The 22,127-nt window shown below is 43.4% G+C and overlaps 1 protein-coding gene across 2 annotated transcripts; it reads left to right on the forward strand.

Moving 5' to 3' along the window:
- The first annotated feature begins 303 nt into the window (after nucleotides 1-303).
- KMT5C (lysine methyltransferase 5C) lies at nucleotides 304-20,252 on the forward strand. 2 transcript variants are annotated; one of them, XM_089479872.1, is made up of 9 exons: nucleotides 304-324; nucleotides 6,389-6,536; nucleotides 6,690-6,855; nucleotides 7,722-7,831; nucleotides 8,379-8,542; nucleotides 13,638-13,657; nucleotides 14,797-14,933; nucleotides 15,435-15,619; nucleotides 16,143-20,252. In XM_089479872.1, the coding sequence occupies exons 2-9, from the start codon at nucleotides 6,427-6,429 to the stop codon at nucleotides 16,946-16,948; spliced, it is 1,698 nt and encodes a 565-aa protein (XP_089335998.1). In that variant the 5' UTR covers nucleotides 304-324; nucleotides 6,389-6,426; the 3' UTR covers nucleotides 16,949-20,252. The 2 variants fall into 2 exon arrangements, with proteins under 2 accessions (XP_089335998.1, XP_089335997.1); XM_089479871.1 differs by lacking the exon at nucleotides 304-324 and adding an exon at nucleotides 599-640.
- The last annotated feature ends 1,875 nt before the right edge of the window (nucleotides 20,253-22,127 follow it).

Below are 22,127 nucleotides of genomic sequence, written 5' to 3' on the forward strand. Positions count from 1 at the left end.
GGAGAAAAAAATCGCTTTCAAGAGCAACTAATGGTCCAATGGATGCTGGAGGCGGGCTTTAAGTATGAGAAGCGTCTTTTTCGACCAATGAGAAGAGAAAAATGGGTTGAGCCTTCAGGCTAGGGGCGGGACCAGACCTTTTACATCCAATGGGAAAGGCCAGAATATAGGCACGGAGTTGGGTGGGACTAGACTCTCTTAAAAGGGCGTGGCTACGCTAAATCCCTCCAATCGGGTGCCTCTCAAGCGGGCCGCGTCCTCATTCGACTCCTGAAGGCGGGAGTAACATAGGACTGACACCGGACTTGCCCAATAAGATTGAAGGTGTGACGTGAGAGAGGCGGGGTGATGATCCCACGTATCCAATAGCGAACCGGGATGAATATTGGATGAGAGAGGAGGGAGGGAGATGAGGCTGAGAGGGCAACAATGGAGGGGAAGGGACAACGGGGGTGGGCGGGTTGGAAGGCGGGACTAGGTTTGATTGACAGTAGCCTGTGCCAATAGCGCCGAGCGGGGACTGTGACAGGCTTTGAGAGGGGCCAATGGGAAGAGGGGAAAAGAGAAGGGCGGGCGGGCGCGCGCGCGAGGCCGGCTGGGGCGGGAGAGAAAGCGGAGGAGAGCGAGAGCGTGGAGGGAGGTATGCACGCGGCGGGGAAAGAAAGGAGCCCAACCTCGAAGAGAGGGATGGAGGGAAAGGGGAGCCTCTGAGGGGGGAAAGGTCCGTTGGGACCGTTGGTGGGAGAGAGAGGGAGGGAGGGAGGGAGGCAGGGAGGGAGGCAGGCAGGTGGCGCGCGGGAAAAGGAGGGAGGGAGGGAGGGAGGGGGATGCGCGCGCGCGGGCGGAACTCTCGCGAGAAGAGAGGAGGTCACCCGAACCTTCCAAACATAACCCACTTCCAGACCGCTTTGGCTGCCCTCCGCGCTAGGGAATTCTGGGAAATGTAGTTTTTTGTGCTTAAAACTCACAATCCCACCCATTGCTCCTCAGGAGCTAAAGATGGCGAGTGCTGAAACGAGAGCAAAAGGGGTTCTCCCAGGTCAGGCCGAAACGCCCTCGGCTCAGGAACCCCTAAAGCAACCTTTGGAAATGGCTCCTAGCTGAAGAATGGCTGTCTTTAACCCAAAGGAAAGGATGCCTTACAAGAGAGACCTTGGAGAAGGCAGAGAGATGGTGGCTTAGCCAGGGATGGAGACCTGTGCTACCGTAGCCAAGGGATATATACTGTATATACTGTATATACATTGTGTCGATGTTTTACTTCAAACGTAGCCGAGGAAAATGCGGTTTGTACTTTCCTTCGTTCAAAATGCTATTAAAAAGCCTTTGAATTCGGGGCTGCCAGTAACTTGGATGACTGAAACTGGCCATAGAGTTGCACTGGAGGAGCGACAAAGGCCCAGCAGAGCATTCTCCCTGGCAGCCTCTAGGTCTTTCAGTGCAACCTTTAGTTAAAGTTGATCATAGAGTTGCACTGGAGGACCTAGAGATCCCTAGAGAGAATCATGCAGGAACTCTCAATCAAAGCATCCCCATTGACAGATGGCCACCCAGCTCCCTCCAAGGAAGGAGACCCCACTGCACTCCCAGGAAGGAGTGTGTTCCTCTGTCGAACAGCCCTTACTCTCAGGAAGTTCCTCCTAAGGTTGAGCCAGAATCTCTTTTCCTGGAGCTTGCATCCATCACTCCGGGTCCTAGTCTCTGGAGCAGCAGAAAACAAGCTTGCTCCCTCCTCAATGTGACATCATATTAATCAAATCCATGAATAATCAAAGCTACAAATATGGAGGGATGCATATAGTTCAATCAATTGATGGGTTCCCCACAAGGGATAGAGACGAATGCTAGGTGTAATGTTAAAGAGTATCCAATGACTCTGCAGGAGTGCAAATGTTTAATTCAAAAGAAACCAATGAAAATGTGATTTGTAGTTTCCTTTGTTCAAAGTACCATAAAAGCTTCGTTCGCCTTGGAAGCGGGGCCCCAGTAATGTGGATGTATTTCCTCTGGGAACGCTGCAGCAAAATGAACGATGTTTCCAAAACGCACTGCTGGAATAATCCAGTTTGAGGCCGCTTTTAGTGTAGTAAATGTAAAATGCCTAAGCGACAACAGTAGTTCACCATCCAAACTGCTGTATACATGAAAAGTTATTTCTCTGGCCCTGCTGATCCAAATGTAACGTAAGTGGGACCTGGCCAAGGCATTTCCTCTAGGATCTTGCTTGTCCTGTATTTTACAGTGACAGACTGCAAAGAAGGAAGCCACACCTGTCTTAATCTAGGTTTCCTGGGAAACAGTTTCTTTCTTAGATCCAAAACACACTTCAGAAGTAATCCAGTTCAAGACTGCTTTTAACGGCCCTGGCTTCAATGCTAGGGAATCCTGGGAATTGTAGTTTGTTGTGGCACTAGACAGAGAAGGCTCAGTGTCTCACAAAACTACAGTTCCCAAGATTCCCTAGCACTGAGCCCTGAAGGCGGTTAAAGCGGCCTCAAACTGGATTAGTTCTGCAGTGTGTTTTGGCCCATAATCTAGATTTCCTAGGAAACAATTTATTTCTTTCATCTCTTGGGTCCAAAACACGCTGCAGAAATAATCCAGTTTGTGACCTCTTTAACAGCCTTGGCTCAGTGGTAGGGAATTCTGGGAAATGTAGTTTGTTGCAGCACCAGACTGGGAAGGCTCAATGTCTCACAGAACTACAGTTCCCAGCACTGAGCCCTGAGGGCAGTTAAAGCGGCCTCAAACCGAATTATTTCTGCAGTGTGTTTTGGCCCACAGTTTATTTCAGGACTTTCTTACAGTGTACCTTTCTTATTTCATAAGAAAAAAGTCATTATAACTATAAAGCATGCACCTGAGTGGCCTTTTCTGAGCACTGTTGCAAAGTACAGGTTAAAACCTCATCATTTGGGAAAGAAGGAGAGCTCTTTGGTCTTTTTCTTTTCCTACTTACTTAAAAGTATATAATGAATCTTTCTTTTGTCCAGCAGCTGAGTTCAATTGAGGTGATACTGCTCTCCTGAGTGGAGAAGCTGGATGTAACAAGGCCATAGGGACCTAACAGTCTTTCTAAATCACTGCTGGAAGATGGGGCAGGAAGGAAGTATGAAGCAAACTGAGAATTGGTGCTACCCTGTTACTACAAAACGGAAATGTGGCAATTGTTAAAGATAGTATGAGGAGGCAGAAAATTGCATGCAAATAGTTCATAAAAGAGCATTCCCCAAAGGCAGCTTTATAGAGAAATTGTAGCATTGAACTTTATGGCTTATGGGGCAGAGGAACCTTTTTTCAGGAAAAGAACGCCAGGCCTTAGTGCTAACTCTCGCCCCATACGGACAGGCCAAAATAAAGCTGCTTCGGGTCACTTTGGAGGTATGCTGTTTAAATGATGCATGTGTCCTAAGAGTCCAGAAGCCGCGCTCCAGTCCTAAGGAGCGTGGCTTTAGCCCGGCTTCCAGACTCTTAGGACACGTGCGTCATTTAAACAGCATACCTCCAAAGAGACCCAGGCCCTCTCTTAGCAGAGGGATAGTCTCAAAAAGAGAGAGAGAGAAATTTGTTCTCTTCTGGACATGTGCTTTACATGTCTGCAAGAGAAATGTCAGCCCTATCTATGTGTTGGTGTTGTCGTCTTGCTGTTTGCTACAACATTAGCTAAAACCTTCAAGCAGATCTTGACAGTCTACATATTTTTTTTCCTAATCAGTTTTGTATGTATGTTATGAGTAGTTGAATAGACCAGGATCAGCGTGAATAAATCTACATCCGGTGAAGCATCCTCATCTCTGTGTATGTTGTGTCTGTGGAGGACTCAGATGGGATGTAAAGAATAACACTGTAGCTAGCAGTCTTGGATAATTTGTGAAGGCTTCTCATCGTTTGTTGCAGCCAGACTCCATCCAGATCACTTCTTGTGGGGGGAAATGCACATTGGATCTGTTAATTCAGTAGGTGGTGGCAGCTGGTGATATGCACTGGGTTATTCTCGTGTTAGTTGATTTCAACTCATTAGTAGGGATAAGCATAAATTCCATTCAGTTTGGCTTGCCTCACAGTTGCCTTTCCTGCCAAAATAAGGAGCAAGGTAAGGACTCTGGAGATGTCGCAGTAGATAGTGTTTTTCATGGATGAGGTGCATGTTCTTCCCGTGGCACAACTTGAAAGCAGGGCTTTAATTGTTCAATGTTTTCAGGGGCTGTGCTTTGAAATGTGCCAGGTGTTCTTGTCATGTTAACCGTCTTAGTATTACTACACAAAAATGGGGTGGGAAGAAGTTAATCTGCTGTCAAACTTTGAATTAGGATCAAAAAGAGTTCCAGTTTCTTGCCTTAAGACTTACTTACTGCAATAAGTCTGTAGTAAGGCCTGGCTAAGGTTTGCTTAGTGTTGACCTAGCTGGGGTTCACTTCTTTGAAAGCGGAGTTATGTCTCTGTCTGAGCAAAGCAATGAAATAAGGTTACCTTAGGTCCATCCCTTTCTGAGTCATGTCCTTGATCTGCAACTGGGAAGCAAATGGGTGGCACAGAAGCTTACCTTTTTCCCCCATAAGGATTCATGTTAAAAGAACAATAACCACCATGACTCCATTAGAAGCATCTGTGTCTATTTTTCATGGCTGGAAAAGTCCTGGATTCTTGAAATTGTAAACACTTGGTATTAGCACCTATGGATTTTAAGCAACCTATTCTGAGCAGAGCTGTTGTTTGGGAAAGAGAGGGACTCCCAGCAGTGGTCCCTTGAACCTCTGCTTATTTTCCAGTCTTGCCTCTTGGTCTGGGTGGTAAGTGGCTGTGCTGGGCTCACTTTCCAGCAACTGAATAATGACAGTATCTCCAAATCAGCACCCTGGCTATTGTTTTAAAAACACATTCAGTCCCTGATATCTCTTGCTGAGCTGTGCTTTAGAGAAAAAACAAAAGGGAACAGCAGCACTTCAACTATCTTCCTCTTTCACATGGAAATGACATTTTGAGCACTCTGGATTTGCCAGAGGACTCAGGTAGAGAGAGAAAGAGCAGACTGGTAGATTGAACAAAGCAAGACTGGCAAGCATGTCAAGGTAATGCTGAATTCCAGCTGAGATTTGTTTCTGTTGTAAGATGGAATTGATACTGGTTAGGAGACTATGGGGCCCCCTTTGTTGAGTCCCTGAGCTGGGGAGCCCTGCCCAATTGATTTTCTGGTAGTGACTAAAATCTTTCTGGGTGTGCTGGCAAGGGAAAGCCTGGGGAGTTGGAAATTGCAGTCCAACACTTGTGGAAGATAATAAGCTGGGAAAGATTGGGAAAGTTCTAGAATCTCCAAAACAAGAGGAGCCACAACTGTGAATTCACAATCAGAAAAGGGCCAAGGCGCTTTCTTGAAGAAGATGGCAGTGTTCTTAATGGCAAGACATGTATCTTGGATTTGAATTTCATATGTCTATACAGCACACACAGTCCCCATTCCTTTGCATACTTAAAAATAATGGCATGGTGGATTAGATCAGGGGTAGTGATCAGGTCTTCTTAGAAAAATTACAAACAACTAACATTCTATTATACAAAGGCAATTTTTAGAAATTGTCAATGATTTCTTGATTAGCTGATTACAGTTTGAGTAAATTAGTGATTATTTACAAATATAATGAAGGTAATAATAATAATAATAGGATTTATTTATCTGCCACCCAATCACTGGGAATCTGGGCGGCTTACAACAGAGGGGATAATAGACAGTTCCCTGCCCTCAGGCTTACAATCTAAAAAGACAGGACACAAAAGGAGAAGGGAATGGTGAGGAGGGGAGAGGATCAGGTCCAGCATTCTTCTCTCCCTCTGAGGCCTGGACCAAGGCAGATGGACCGGAGGGAGGGCTCTTCTTCTTCAGGCTAGCCCTGATGGAACTGGGCCTGCCTGGTCAACTCCCTCATAGACCGAAAGATGGCAGTTATGGAGGGAGGAGTCTCTTCTTCCAGGCTAGCCCTGATGGAGCTGGGCCAGCCTATTCTCTCCCTCATAAGCCGAAAGATGAAAGTTAAGGAGGGAGGAGCCTCTTTCTTCAGGCTAAAAAGGTACTGCTATGCTTGTGGTTCAGTGGTATGTACTGGAAGAGTGGTGTATGAATGTGATTGAGAACCTTTGTTATGTTATTCTCATAGCTTTGAGTGTATTGGGACAGTTCTGATAAGGTGTATTTTAAAAACAACCAAAGCCAGGTTTGTAGGGAGCCAAAAGAGACCATATTTAAAAAAAAAGGCAGTGAGATGAATGAGAGAGGATTGTGTCTGCAAAATTCATAATACATTTTTCTAGTTGTAACTAGGGATACAGCTTAATTTTTTGAGTTCCCACTTCCCTGAGACTGTGCCTTGAACCATCTGTTGTCTCTTTCCTACAGGCAAGCAGGTCTGGGTACAGCATGGTTCTGGAAGGAAGATGGGTTCCACTCGGGTGACTGCAAAGGAGCTGTGTGAGAATGATGACCTGGCAACAACACTAATTCTTGACTCCTACCTCGGTTTTAAGACACATAAGATGAACGTCAGGTAAGGGGCTGAGATCCGAACGACTTGGAAGCCTTAGAGTTCAACATGGGACAGGAGTTATACGGTTTGGGGCATAAAAGGGTTGAGGCTGAGAGGAGTAAGAAGAATGTTTTTCACAGGTGATCCCTCTCTTTCTCTGTTCCATCATTGCAGCCCACTCCCAGCCATCAGAAGGAAGCACCATTTGCGCGAAGCAGTGGAAGCTTTCCGGAAGCGCAAGGACCTAGAAGCAGCATACCAGGCCTTAATGCAGGGCGGATGGGCCTGCCACTACTTTGCAAACCGGAGCCGTCAGCAGGAGGCTGCCTTCAAGACTCATGTACAATTTCCTCTGCTTCCTGTTCTGGGTAGAGTGTGTGGGGAATGTGTCAGAAGGTGAAAAGGTGGTTTGGGAAGTAATTTTTCTGTAGTCATATGAAAGATAGTTATTATCAAAAATTATAAATAATGATTGAAGAGCTAAACAATAAATATCTTGTGTTAATGAGTAATTCCTGAAGCATGGTAGCATTAATTAACTTCAAATTCTCAGATTATGAGAACTGAAAAATCTCTCTTTTTCTGTCCTCTGCTCTAGCTAGACTAAATGTGTGGGGCAAATGTATATATCTTAAAACAAGCTTGCTTTGTTATCATATAAAGCAGGTGTGGAAAGCCATATTCCATACAACAACCTTGCAATGGCCCCACATGTTGCTGGGCTGCCCCCCAAAAAAGAAGCATGTTTCTTAGTCGTAGGAAGGAATGGCAGAGGGAGAAAGAAAATCAGTGGGTTGGAAGTAAACATGTATGAGGCTCTGTCCCTCCATTGATAGTTTGCTGTATTTAAACCATGGGCACTGGAGGCAGAGCTTCCTTATGTACATTGTACATCCAGCATAGAAACTGGTCTGACTGGCAGACCGGGTACTAATTGTACGCTCTCTCTCTTTCTCTCTCTCTGTTGTCAGCAACTTTGCTTCATATCTACTGCAGAAACACAGTTGGGGGATGATAGAAGGTTAGAGAACTTCAGCAGGTGGAGCAGGGAGACTAAGATAAAATTCTTTGGTTTTTATAAAGAACAAGAACTTATTTGTATTCTGAGAGAAGTTGTGCTGGAAGGCAAGATGACTATATGTCTGGTTGGATAGACAGTCTCCAAACCCAGATTAACGGGATCTGCTCTTTATCTTGGTTTCCCAGATATTTCGTTACCTTCGTATTTTCCTTCCTGAGAGTGGCTTTGCCATCAAACGCTGTAGCCGATATTCTCTGGAAATAAATGGTGCTCGGGTGGTCTCTACAAAATCATGGTAGGCTCACGATGTTGTGACTTTCTCTTGTTCTATTTTCACATATAATTCACTTTATATTTTTATGTAAATCTATAAATAAAAAAGTAATTTATACATGTGTTCATATGCTGCTTAATAATCAAGGTCTTTAGCTGGCTTATAGCAGGATTAGAAACAATGAAATACAATTATAAATCATAAAAGCCTGAATATATAATGTAGCATAAACACTCCAGGAGTGTGGAGAGGGGGCATTTTCAAACCCGAGGAATGGCAACAATATTTTAAAGTTCTGTAAGTTTTTAAAAGGCCTGGAAAAATTAAAAGGTATCCCATCTGGTGCAAGAAAGACTTACAAAGGAGGTGCCCATGGAAGCTCTCTGGGGAAGCATTCACAGGCAGGGCATCATCCCCATGAAGGTTCTCTATCAAACCTTCACAGAAAAAAATGGATATTTGGCAAAGCAGGCTTTCATTTATCAGTCTCCCTTTCCTGCTGTCCTACATGGTGACAGTAGGAACTCTGCTGATTCACAAGGTTATTTCTTTTCCCCTTGCCTGTTAGGAGAAAGAATGATAAGTTGGAGCTCCTGGAAGGTTACATTGCAGAGCTGACAGAACAAGATGAAAGCCTGCTGCGGTCAGGAGAAAACGACTTCAGCATCATGTATTCTACACGGAAGCAGTGTGCCCAGCTGTGGCTGGGTCCTGCAGCCTTCATTAATCATGGTATGTGGAAGCTTCCAGCTAGTGCTAGCTGTGCCCCTCAGTCCTTGTTCCAAAGGTCTTCAACTGACTTTCCCTACCTCTCACAGTACTGCTAAAACCTTTCAGCCCCAGGCTTAGTTTGTGTGCCGAGAAAATTTTGTGCTGTTGCAGATTCCCTCCCCCCTATTTTTATGAAAGAATAGTAATGACAAAAACTAATGTCTTCCCAATATAATATAACTTTAATGGTGAACATTGCAATAATGAATAAAAGATCATAGAATTGTAGAGTTGGAAGAGACCACAAGAGCCATCGAGTCCAACCCCCTGTCCTTCAGGAACTCTCAATCAAAGCATCCCCGACAGATGGCCATCCAGCCTCTGTTTGAAGACCTCCAAGGAAGGATACTCCCCCGCTCTTCAAGGAAGTGTGTTCCACTGTCAAACATCCCTTATGGTTAGGAAGTTCTTCCTAATGTTCAGATGAAATCTCTTTTCCTGTAGTTTGCATCCATTGTTCCATGTTCTAGTCTCTGGAACAGCAGAAAACAAGCTTGCTCCCTCAATATGACATCCCTTCAAATATTTAAGGATGCTCACTTAAAATAGAAAGTATAACAGAAACTTTATTTCTGTAGTGAAATCTGTCGCTCACCATCTTGGCAGTCTCATGGAGTTACTTGTGCTAATGCAAGGTTAAAGAGAATTTCCCATCTCAGACTGTTTTTGTTGCTATTGAAAGGTTCCTTTATGCTTTTCTCACTTGATGACAGATTTTCTAAGGATTTTTGAATATTTTGGTAAGTACAGGAAGATGGAAAGAAGGCGAGCATTGAATATAACAACAGTGGTGCTCTAGGTACCAATGGCAGTTAAGGATATTTATGCCATATGTTTTTGATAGTATTATGTTGTGTTTTCATGCTTTTAAGTAAATCAAAGAACTTGATAAGGTAGCAAGAAGGCAAGTGACCCATGAGTTATCTGATGCCATTTCAGGTACATTTACTATCTTGGATGGACATAGTCTGTTCTGACAGGCAGCAGCTTTCTGTGGTCTTAGGCATAGAACTGTTCCATCTTCTTCATCCTGATTCTTCAGCTCTGAGATGATAGGGACTGAACGTGAGACATTCTGTAAGTTGAGTGTATGATCTGTCATGGACTGCACAGAATCAAAAAACCTTAAGAATAAACTTTTCTGAGCCTTAGTTACCAACCCATTTGTGTGGTGGTGCTCTTATAAGTAAGCTTTTTATCTGGCCACCTCTCGTGTTACTGTATATACTCAACTATAAGTCAACCTCATGTATAAGTCAAGGGCAAGTTTTGGGGCCAAAATTACAGATTTTGCTATGACCTGTAGATAATTCGAGGGTAAAATTTAGGGGCATACAGAAAAGATCTAAGGGATCAAGCAAAACAATGTCAAAGAAATTATAACATTTCATCAGACATAATTCTTTGTGCTTATTGTTATGACTGGATGGATGAGAGACTGGGGGGGGTTCAGTGCTTCACATATTATACTCTTGCTTTTTATCAGGAGACGATTCCTTCTTTTAAATAAAGGTTAAGGTACAGTACTTACATTGACCTGTGGATAAGTCGGCTCAGGTTTATTGGGTCAATTTCTGACCTAAATTTCTAGACTTATACATGAGTATATACATACTGTTTTCTAAAAAGACAATTTGTTTATTTAGAGACTATAGTAATATTATTACTATCATGACCATATGATGGATAATTGCATCTCTTAACCCAACTACAGAATGAAAGAAGTTGTTCCTAGACTTCTGCTACTTCACCATTCCACAAATTCCACTAAACATTTCCCTTCTCCCCAGAGTTAATGAGATTTTACCAGGCTGTCAGCCTTTTCCCCAATTGTAAGGCTTGAAACAGGCCAGTTTCGAATACTGTATTCCATTTGTGGGCAAGGTTCTGGAGCAAGTGGTGGCCTGCCTCCTCCAGGGGTATCTGGATGAGACGGATTATCTAGATTCATTTCAGTTTGGCTTCAGGTCTGGTTATGGGACAGAGACAGCTTTGGTCAACTTGGTGGATAACTACTCAGTGAACTGGTTAGGGGAAGTATGTCGCTGTTGGTCTTGCTGGACCTCTTGGTGCCTTTTGCTGCCACCAACCATAGTATCCTTCTCGGCCACTGTGAAAGCGAGACTCCTCTCTCATCCAACTACTTTCCTATTGGGCAGCCCAAAGGAGTTTTCCTATTCCCTCGCGGCCACCAAGTTGACGCAGACTCTTTTTAAAATCTTCGTTTTAAAAGGTCTTACATCAGTAGCTTGGATATATACAACTGGCAGACAAGCTTTTATCAAAATAATAACAGAACTTTATTAAGCAGATGTTTCAAACAAAAGATACTTAAATATGTGTAAATAAGACATTGGTTTCTTCATGTATTACTTTTACTTGTTTCATTTGGAAGTTTTACTTTCTTGGTTTCAACTTTGTTACTTTGACAGTTTCCTTTCTACCACTCTCCTCAGAGAATAAACATTACTGTTTCCAAGGCCCCTCACACAGTCCTTCTTCTGGCTCTTTTCCCCTGAACCTAATTAATAGACCTGCCTCTCCGACTATCTCTATTTCACAGGATATTTTCCTATATTAACTCTCACTTGGAGTTCCATATGGGTTTTAAGTCCCTCACTCCTAGACTTCAGCCCGGCTCTTCCCTGGAACTTTCACTAAACTGTCTCTCTGGATTCAACTGAACCCTATCTGACTTCTAACTGTCAGCAACTGACTGTTTATCCTCTAACCAGCCAACATTCCGTCACCAACTGACTCCTGAGTGGCTGTTGCCAGCATAATCCTGCCTGTTCTCCACAGCCACCTCTCTAGATGGGACTCGAGGGCACTGTTATGCGGTAGTTCTGGTCTTTCTTGGAGGGGCAAACTTAAAAGGTGGTGTTTGGGGGGACTCCTGTTAGACCTTTTGGCCGTTGGCCTGTGGTGTCTCACAGGGTTGTGTTTTGTTCCTCATGTTATTTAGCATCTATGTGAAACCACTGGGAGAGGTCATCTGGAGTTTTGGGGTGTGGCATCACCAGTATGCTGGTGACCCCCGACTCTTATCTCTTCTTTCCATCTGAGTCCAAAGAAGCTGTCTCTGTACTGAACCAATATCTGCTGTCAATAATAGACTGGTTGAGGGAAAACAAGTTGAAACTTAATCCAGACAAGACGTATAGGGCTCCTGGTCAGTTGGAAGGCAGATCAGGGAATAGGGATTTTGCTTGTGATGGATGGGTTTACATTCCCCCTGAAATCTCAGGATTGCAGCCTGGGTGTTCTCCTGGACTTGACTCTAAATCTAGATGCTTGGGTTTCAGTAGTGGCCAGGAGTGCATTTGTACAGTTAAAACTAGTGCATCATCTTTGCCCATTTCTTGAGACATCAGATCTGGCTACACTGACACATGCCTTGTTTACATCCTGTTTGGCTACTTTAACACACTGTACTTGGGGCTGGTTTTGGAAACTGTTCAGAAACAGCAGGTTCAGAATACTACAGCCAGAATGCTGACCAGGGCCAGTTATACGGAGCATATTGTTGAAACAGCTACACTGACTACCAGTTTGTTTCCAGGCACAATTCAAAGTGCTGGCTATGACCTATAAAGCCCTATACGTCTTAGATCAGGGGTAGGCAACCTTATTGAGCCGGGGGCCGGGTTGCTGTCCCTCAGACAACTGGGGGGCCGAAGCCAAAAAATAAATAATTAAATATTTTTTTTTAAAAAAATTAAATATATAAATAAACCAGGACAAATGTAGGACAAAACTTTGTTTAAAAAAATGGAGGACACGCAAAAAAATTTGCTGATTTTTTAAAAAATGTTAATATAAATGCATGTTTCTGAGGCTTCTATAGACAATTGCCCCCCAAAGGCCCCAGCAGCAATCAACGGCAGGACCGGGCTGGGGCTGGTCCCAAGGCCTCACCGGGCTGCATCCGGCCCACGGGCCGCAGGTTGCCTACCCCTGTCTTAGATCCAGATTATTTAAAGAATATCTCCACATGAACCTGCCAGAACACTAAGGTCTTCAGGGGAAGGCTTTCTCTTGTTCCCTCCACCATCACAGGCTTGTTTGGTGAGGACACGAGAAAGCCCTCACAGTGGTTGCTCCTCTGAAATGCCCTTCCACGGGAGGCTAGGTTGGACCCTTCTTTGCCTTCTTTTCATTTGCAAAGTAAGACATTTTTATTCAAGCAGGCTTTTAATATATAAACATATCAGGGTGACTTTTATTTGGAACGTGTATTTTAATTATGCTTTTTAACTTCTGTATATTTTAATGTAATTTTATACTGCTTTTAGTTAGATGATTTTAATTGTTTTTAAATTTTTATTGTAAAGTTTTAAAAATGTTTTTAATCCATGAGCTGCCTTGGGTCTCTTTCTGGGGAAAAGGTATCATACATATTATTTAAATAAATAAATAAATAATAAACATGCCTTCAAAAGTAGATATTGTTGGTGTGGTATATTAGATCCTATACTTGTCAGGGCATGGCACTTGGTATAGCCCCCTTGCTTGAAGTTAAGGGTCTGAACAGACAGGCCAAAATAGTTGCTTCGGGTCACTTTGGAGGTATGCTGTTTAAATGATGCATGCATCCTAAGAGGATGGAAGTCACGCCAAAGCCATGCTCCAGTCCTAAGGACTAGAGCACAGCTTTGGCGCAGCTTCTGGCCTCTTAAGATGCATGTGTCATTTAAATAGCATACCTCCAAAGTGACCTGAAGCAGCTTTGTTTTGGCCTGTCTGTTCAGGCCCTATGAAGGCTTCAGTGCAATCACTACCTGGATGGATGTCTGCCTAAGAATCTCATTTACAAACCCATGATTGAAGAAAGTTGGGATATAAATAAAATAACATTCCCCAAACTTGAGCTTGCTTTGAGAGAAAGCAGAATTCATTATTGGAAAGGCAATAACTATTTTTTCTGTACTCTGCATTGTTACTAATGTGAAAGGAAACACTGAATCAATGGCTTTTCTGTAATGTGTATATGTCTTTTTTATCTCTCTGTTCTGCTTCCTCTCCATAATATGTCTGTCATTGTGGAACCTCTCAGACTGCAGGCCGAATTGTAAGGTAAGTCATTTTCTTATAATTTTGAGAAAAGTAGTACTCCTTGTAGAAAGTATCCAAATGATGCATTTGGGATAAGCCATAAACTTTGGATAAAATATATTTCGGGAGCAATTGAAATAGTGTGCACAGTAAGGAGGAAGTGACTGTGACACATTTGAGAGAGGCAAGAAGCTTTGGCCGGTTACACACCGGCAGTTGGGACGTCCACAGGACGTCCCATTTTAAAAAAGGCGCGTCTCTTTTAGACGCCCCTGGGTCTAATACGGACTGTGTCCGTACAATATGGCGCCGGCCCTTCTACATGGCTGGCGCCATATTGACGTATCGGACGCTGAGCGTCCGAACGTCGTGCGGCGCTAATGACGTCATGAATGCGCCCTTGGCGCTTCGCGACGTCATCAGTGCGCCGCGGAAAGAAGCTCCATTTTGGAGCTTCTTTTTTGCTCCGCGCGGGAGCCGCGCGGTGTGACTGCTACAGCTCCCGCACGGAGCAAGTAGCGGTCTGTAGCCCGCCATTGTAATCTCCAAAACTTTCATATTCTGGTGCCACCTCATATCAGGTCCTACCTTTTCATCATCATGTCAGCTAGAAACTTGATCTAACTTTCCATACCTCGGAGTTAGAAGAAACCAGATCTTCTAGCCTTTTTAAGCACCTAATACAGTTGGCCCTGCAATATTATGGATTTTTTATCCACTGATTCAACCATTCACAGCTTGAAAATATTTTTTTAAAAAATAAAATCCAAAAAGCAAAGCTTGATTTGGCCATTTTATATAAGGGATATCATTTTGCTATGCCACTGTATTTAATGGAACTTGAGCATTCCCAGATTTTGGTATTCATGGCAGGTTCTGGAACCAAACCCCAGCGGATACCAAGGGCCCACTATATGATGTTTCTTGGAAATATGGGGTAGAAAGTCCTAGATGTTGGATATTGTGAATTTCTATCTAAGCAAACAGGGTCTTGTGAAAGGCAAGAGTTCTGACTGGGAGCCAGATTCCCTGGGAATTTTGAAGGGAGGAGAAAATCGTGTGTACATTTTTCTTTTTCCAAAAGGAGGATCTTTAACCTCTGCATCCCCAACTTTCTTCCATTTCCTACTTCTCCTTCCTCTCCTTTATTTGTGCTGCAGTTTGTCCCAATGGATGGAAACATTGCCTGTGTCAAGGTGCTGCGGGACATTGAGCCAGACGATGAGATCACATGCTTCTATGGCGATGGCTTCTTTGGAGAGAACAATGAATTGTGCGAGTGCTACACTTGTGAAAGGTGAAAACTGGGGGCAGTGGTGTCTTGTGTAGCCAGGATGGTGGTGGATTTCTGAGAGAGACTGATGTAGGGCACAGGAAGATATTTTACATCATTATTTTCTGCACATTCACACAGTTGCTTCAGTAGCCGCAATTGTGGAAAGGAAGTACAATCTACCCAGGTGAGAGAACCTCCACTCTCAAGGGAGAGCTTGGTTGCTAGGTAGCACAACCTTCACAGGATTCTTTGTGTCTTTCTGTGGCCATCACAGAATCTTTTAAAGAGAAGGCATAACATCTTATAGGTTTAGAGCAAAATACTGTCCATCTTCTTACCTCACTAGATCAGTGGATAATCCTCTGTCTTCATCTGTACTTTCTTTTCTTTTACTAGCTGCCTTGAAGATTTATCTGGCAGGAAAGCAACCATTTAAACATGTTAAATAACAGAGTGAAGATCTGTTTGATTAATGCCAGTTCTTGTTTGTCCCCTCACCCTTTTTCAACTGTTGCCTCTTAGAAAGGGAGACGGAGCCTTCCGCCTCCTCAATCAGACACCATCACCATCTATCTTGGTCAATGAGAAATACCTACTGAGGGAGACAGATGGCCGTCTACAGCGGTGGAAAAACAAGTCCTGCAAGTTGGCCCAGCGTAGTGTGAAAGTGGGACATAAAACCCGGCGCAGGAGGGCACGATTACGTGGTGAGCTGTGCAAGGGTGATGTGCTTAAAGCAGATTTTGTAGTTTGCAGTGTTGTATGGTGGGCAGTTTGGTCTTGCAAAAGAGATAAGCCTGCTCTCCTCTGCCTTTGTCCCTTAATTTTCCCTTTACTCTGTATTTGTTATTGGAGAGTGCTGTTGGAATTATTTGTTCCCTTTGGGGTGTGAAGTGTGTGCTGTCACTTAACCCTGAGTTGAAGAGAGCACCATAGAGCTATTCTAGGATTCACCTTTGGCCTCAGAAGGCAAATAGAATCAACTGGATAGTCCCACACTTCTCTTTTCCTTAGAAAAAGCCCTTTGGGTGCGGCTCCCTTGTTATCAAAGGATTGAACAGTGCAGCTGTGTTAGGTTTGCAATAGGTTTTGGGGCTCTTGGAAAATACCCTGCTAGGGCAGGGAAGAATGTGTGATGATGGCAAAGTGACCAATGACTGCCCTGGATGCTGTCAAAAACTGGGGAAATGAGCATCATTTTGGAAACTGACTTCCTTTTTCTTTCTCCAGGTGCTTTACGTAGATCTAGTCTTCGCTGGTACTTTAGGATGCTAAAACCTTTATACATCCCTGTGCACGACTGCTTGGCCTGCAGCGCGCATAGATGTAAGCTCCGTAAGCAGCCACTGGTACGCCTGATTCGCTGTCCTACTTCCATGTTACCTGCACCACATCTCCGGCGTTCAAAGCGCTCCAGAGCCCAGCGGAACTATTCCTTCACAGCAAAGCACAATTTGTCTCTGAACCAGAGCTGGGTAAATCAGCGCAGCTTGGTTGTGAATCTTGGCGAGAGGGTTTCCTTGGACTGTTTAAGGTTGCAGACAAACAAACAGTTTCAGAATGGGGAGCAACAACCACATAGCAACAATGGGGAACTTAGCCAGGTAGTTGAGGATCATCACACAGGAGATGTGGAGAGCCACGCAGAGGTCTCAGAGCCCCATGGATCAGGAGAACAAGCACCACTCAGGTCTTCAGGCCCTCTCTCCTCCAGCCAGCTACTCTGCAGAACAAGGAGCATGGCCAGGCTTCAAGCTCAGCTTTTGCCCAAATCTCAGCTGGCTCTACCAGCAGTAGACCCCAAACTTTCCCAGTATGCTCATGTCTGCCTTGGGGGATCCCTCTTAGGATACAGGCAGCACTGGAAGCAGCCTCCTCCAGACCCAGCGGAGAAGGAAAATGTAGAGAAACAGGATCCTCCCAAGCAAATGGTCTCTTTCCCCCCTTTTGTTCCACCCAAACGGCTGCGACTGGTTGTAAGCCATGGCTCCATTAACCTTGAGGTGGCTTCAGGCTCCTGTGAGGAGCTGTCTTGATCTTACTGTACCTCCAGGTACTGAGAAGAGACTGTACCTTCTCACTCAACTTTGATTCTTGATAAACCAGGGCAAAAATCATATATATTTTCCCCTTCCCCACCCCTAGTCACCTTTCATGGAGCAAGAAGCCTTCTCTTGTCTCTTCTGATGTGACATCCATGAAGGGCACAAGGTTGTGTCTTTGCTAAGGACACAACACTGTGTTCCATTATTTCTCTTTTTTCGTAACACAGATTATTTTTCAGTTTTCAGAGTGCTTTCCCCATCAGTTCCATACTATTTTCATTTTAAAAGTGCATTCCATGATGTAGCCAGACCTTACTACACACCTTTGAAACAAGCCATATAAAAGGCTGCATGGATACTTGGGATTACCACCCTGTGCTGTCTTCTTTTTGTGCTCTGCTTTCTCTCCTCAAGACATCTGTCTTTTGACTCGAGGTGTGCCCATGCTCTGGTTTGTAGCAGTTCATCCATGGACTTTTCTACAGGCTCACATGGTGCTTTTGCTGTTTGTCACCCTATCAAAGCTGTGAAGCTGACATAGGTCATGTGACTTATGGATGAAGGAAATTTACTACCAGTCAGGGAAGCCTCTTTAACCCATTAAAGAAAACCAGCAACCAGAAGTGCACAATTGCATGAAACCCAAGCTCTTCAACCCATTTAACCTGATGGCAGCTGCTGCTTGCTAAACAGGCTTATTTAGGGAATTAAACTGTTTCCCCATTCCCCCACCTCTTTTTGGGTGCCTACTGTTAAAAGACATCTAATTTTCTAGTTTTTCAAGCCACTTTTGTATTAGGTCTGTCTTTATCTCTTCTCTCTGCTGGGACTTTTAAACAAATGTATACTGGGACATTTTTAGACTCCTAATAAACTCAAAGCATTCAGGTTTTTATATTTGATACAGTTGAGGTTTGATAGTGTTTTCAGAATACTAGTGCATTAGACAGATTTATGCAAATATTTCAAACTGTAGTTAAGTGGTAGAGAATGAAATAGTTATGCTTTTCAGCACTAGTCCAGGGACGGCTTGGCTCAGGGGCATTGTGATAAGGCACCTTCCTTTTGTGAGGTGTTGGCTTGAGCAGGATAAATGCCTCTGCTTGTCTGGTGGTTGCTCTGTTTGGTTTAAAACCACTTGCAGTAAATGGATCTTCTGTATATCCACTGCCTCAGTCCTGGCAGTTCTTGAGACTTCTAGCAGATGGATCTCATTTCAGTGCTTAGGCATCAAGCTGCAAGTTCAGATTCAGGTACCAACAGCTACTGGGCAGATGGGAGAATTGTACCCAACTGTTTTCTGAGAGTAGTTGCTTTGTTTTGCAGGTGGCAATTTTATGGAGAACTTTGGAATCATAGCAGAGACTGTGATTCTAATCTTTCACCTCCTTTCGTGTTTGGTCCCCACCTCAATGCATTTCAGTCTTAACAAGGCTTCTCCATATAACATTACAAAGATAAATGTGCATATGGGAGTCACACTGGTATCTTAAGGCTGCAGTCCTATGCATACATCTGTGGAGTTTAACTCCTGTTGAATAGGATCCTGCTGAAAAAGTCCTTGATCCCCGAGTTGAGAAGTCAGTCTTAGAGAAGCTTTGTAGTTTGCCTGGCATGCATTTTAGCTCTGAGATGAACAGTGTATTGTAGTTCAGGCCTTCTGCTGTACACAGCTCTGCAAGTGTAGGTGCTGATTCCTGAGTAATTTGTGTGTTTGAAAGTGGTTTTTAGACAATAGTTTGTGAGAGGTATAAGGGCACAGCTTGCAGTTAGGAGGGGCTCTAGTTATTCACTCTTTTTCATTAATAAAACTGTTATTCAGGGAGCATCGGTTAAACTTGATTTCTTCATAGCAGCTGTATTTGGACACTGGAATCCTGGTTTATGAAGAGATCACCAAGATTGTATGTGTTGTCTACTTGTTTCCACTTGCAGTCGGAGCAGCTAAACAACCTATAGTCTTAAAGTTTGTGGTTCATTTATTGTGACAGCAGATGCTCTGGTTTATATCTCTCAGTAAGCTATAGAAATCCTGGGCAAATGAGGGTTGTTGTTATTAGGAAAACAGGCCAAAGCACTGGCTGTTGTTGGGTTTACCTGCTCCTGCTGTTAGTAGGAACAGCCAAGAGGCATGTTGCAATATCTGCTTGTCCTCAGTGAGCTAGGTTTCCTGCAGTTTCATCAGTTACTGTGAGGTTTGAACAGGGTCAGTGATTATGCCAAGTTTTTCTGACAACAGACAATTTTGGAAGAGCATAACCTTCATAGAAACACAGAAAATCTGCAGAGTTCCAGTTACCAACACTGCCCTTCTAAAGACCCCAGTCAATCATGTTTATTGGTATAGCTGATTCTGCTGTGATGGACTGTAGAAGGAATCCAAATCTTTGTTATGGAGTACTTTCTTGGATGATTACAACTGTACATACTCAAGTGAAGACATCAGAGAAATGTGCTCAAGTAGGCTGTGAAAAGCAGTCTCCATTGGTGGAGTGCACTTACCAACCTGCAAGATAGAAAATACACAATTTATACTGGGAATTTCTGTCATTTTTCAGGACTTTCACAGTGTGTAAAGTTGTTTCAGAATGGCCAAAATATTCCATTCCACACTCACAAAAGAGAGTTGGAAAATGTTTGCCACTGCACATGAGTGTGTTTTTCACTAAGGGTTGATACACAAATGAAACTGCATGTCTTTCCCTGCTTCTCAAGTTTGTATTTATGTCTATGTTGCAAGATATCTTCTTTAAATAGTCTTTTCTCTTTTTTCTTAAACTTTCTAGTTTATTAGCAATGTATATATTTTAGACAGATGAGCCCAGTTATTTGTTAGGTGTGCACCCCTTTTCATTTAAGCACAACGCCTTGTGCATATGACATGGCATTCATTCTGTGTCAATGCATAGCCCTATCCCAATAGAGCCTTGACTCAAACTTAGGAAAATGTGTTTATCTCCTTTTTGTTTAGGTGTTATTTTTGGCGGCAGGGGGGAGTACATTGAAAGAAAATCAAAACAGTGGTGATAATAGTATTGACAGATATTACAAGGCATGCATTTTCACCTATGTATCAACATTTGAGTACAACACAAAGACCTGTATTAAAAATAACTTTTCATTGTTCCTAACTAGCTCAAGAACCCTTCTGCTAGGAGTGCCCATATTTATTTTCCTGCCTGCTACTCTATCTGTTTTGTGGCTGTTCCATGTTTGTTGTTAGTAGCAGACTAGTGCACAACCTTTAGGTAGTAACTGTTATGGTGGTTTGGGGGTGGGGAGAGGAGGAGGGTAAGATGATCAAGGGCTTTGGGGAAGGGGTGGGTGGGGAGGGTGGATGTTGCTAGCCAGGACACTGAATGCTCCCTGTTGAAGGGTGGGCTGGGGCTCAGTTTTCACCTTTCTGTGCCTCTTGTTTTCCCCATCTTTTAAGGTGGGTTTATACTGTAAGCTACCTCGTTTGGGAAGGAAAGCATCAAGACACCTCTCCAGCCTCTGTCTTTGATCTGCTTTCAGTCCTGTGTCCGTTTAGTCTCTCCTTCCTTCTCCCACCCTCATCTCCATCACTCACATTAAAAACATTCATATTCTCATGAGTGGAAGGATAGTAAGCCCAGCTGTCTTCTGTCCTTCCACCCTGGCTAAATGTTTTTTTTCTTTTTCTCCTGATCAGAAACTTTTCAGGGTTAGTCTTTTTTTGTTGCACCATCATCTCAGCTTCAGTCTGATCCTTTGAAGTCAGCCACCTCCTTTTTGCCTCTCCATGTGCCAGTCTCTGTTCCCTGACGATGCCATTGTCTGTTACATTGCTACTTCCATCTACTGTAAGAGGCTTTTAAAGCATTCTTGGAGCCAGTCAATCACCATTTCAGAAGAGAGAGAAAATCCATAAAAGCTATGCTCAGGAAATTGAGGTACTTTTGACCCTTGCAAAGGGAGAATATAGGGAAACTGGACACAATAAAGTCTGGATGGCTGGGTTCCTCAGGGAAGGGTGAGGTGGAGGGTTGCAGGGGATCACCTTATATCCTGATGTTTTCAGTTTTGACCCCAGTGCATCAGTCTTGCCTTTTGTGGTAAGTTCACTTCTAACTTCAATTTGATTTGACTTTATAAAGCACTGAGTTGATCAGCCCATAATATTCAGGATCTAGGGTGTGAATATGTGACTGTTCTTTGCTCCCCACCCCTCATTAAATGTTCCCTATGCTTTATTTAAATAATAAAATTCCAGTACTTGTCCATTCACAATAGAAACATTTTTTAAAAACTAAACTAGGCAGGTCTGTCTGTGTTTCCTTGCACAAAAAGGAGAGGGGAAAGGGGTGATGCCACAGTTGAGGCATGTACTTCCAGGGCTGTGTGTACTCTGTGCTTTTTTTTTTTTAAAAAAATACAAATCACCACAAACTAAACTCCACCTGCATGCATTAGGAAAATTAATCTAGTTTTCATGTTGTTGTTTTTAAAGTTTCTTTTGTTGGGATGGGGAGGGTAGTTAAGCTTTGACCACAGGAAATTATCATCTCCTTCCTGTCCACCTTACTTTTTTAGCTTTTAAAATGTGATGAGGCCCCCAGAATTTCAAACTTGCCATCTTAGCCTTGAAGGCTGGAAACTTTAAAATTAAAGGCCCTATATTGAGTTTTAAATCTGCACTTGTGCAGTATGATGGTGGAATGCACACAGCCCTGGGTGTATGTTGGTTTGGATTGAGAATTGGGAAGGATTGAGGGAGGAAGGGAGGGGGGTATTTTTTAATGGTGCTATATTGAAGAGGGTGGTTGGAGGGTGCTCTCAGCTCCTGGAGTGGGAGTTTTGAGGCCCCAGGGTAGTTTTTGCCCCCACAATCAGGCCGGTATCCTGAAGAGGGGGTGAAGGCGAAACCTTGTGTTTGTATTTTTAATGGTGTGTGTGTTAGGGGGAGCGTAATACTTTTTAAGATACTTGATTGGAATAAAGTCATTTAAAGCTATTTCTGTTTCTTGGTGTGCCATTTAGTTCATGGAAGGGTTAAATGCAAAATGTGGATCTATTTTGCTGAGTTTTGGGTCACTTCAAAAGAGAGGAAAATACTTGGCATGAGCATTACATTCCCAGAGTGTGCCCAAGTATAACACATATGCTCTCCAAAACAGTGGTAGAAACATTTCTCTTTTTTGAGACAGAT

This window comes from Sceloporus occidentalis, unplaced genomic scaffold, assembly GCF_023333645.1.
Source record: "Sceloporus occidentalis isolate IW3139 unplaced genomic scaffold, rSceOcc1.0.p SCAF_14, whole genome shotgun sequence".
Classification (NCBI taxonomy): Eukaryota; Metazoa; Chordata; class Lepidosauria; order Squamata; family Phrynosomatidae; genus Sceloporus; species Sceloporus occidentalis.

Coding starts and splice junctions, on each gene's coding strand:
- KMT5C (XM_089479872.1), top strand. CDS start 6,427: ATGGGTTCCACTCGGGTGACTGCAAAGGAGCTGTGTGAGAATGATGAC. Junction 7,832..8,378: donor GTGGTCTCTACAAAATCATG/GTAGGCTCACGA, acceptor CTTGCCTGTTAG/GAGAAAGAATGATAAGTTGG. Junction 15,620..16,142: donor CAGGAGGGCACGATTACGTG/GTGAGCTGTGCA, acceptor TTCTTTCTCCAG/GTGCTTTACGTAGATCTAGT.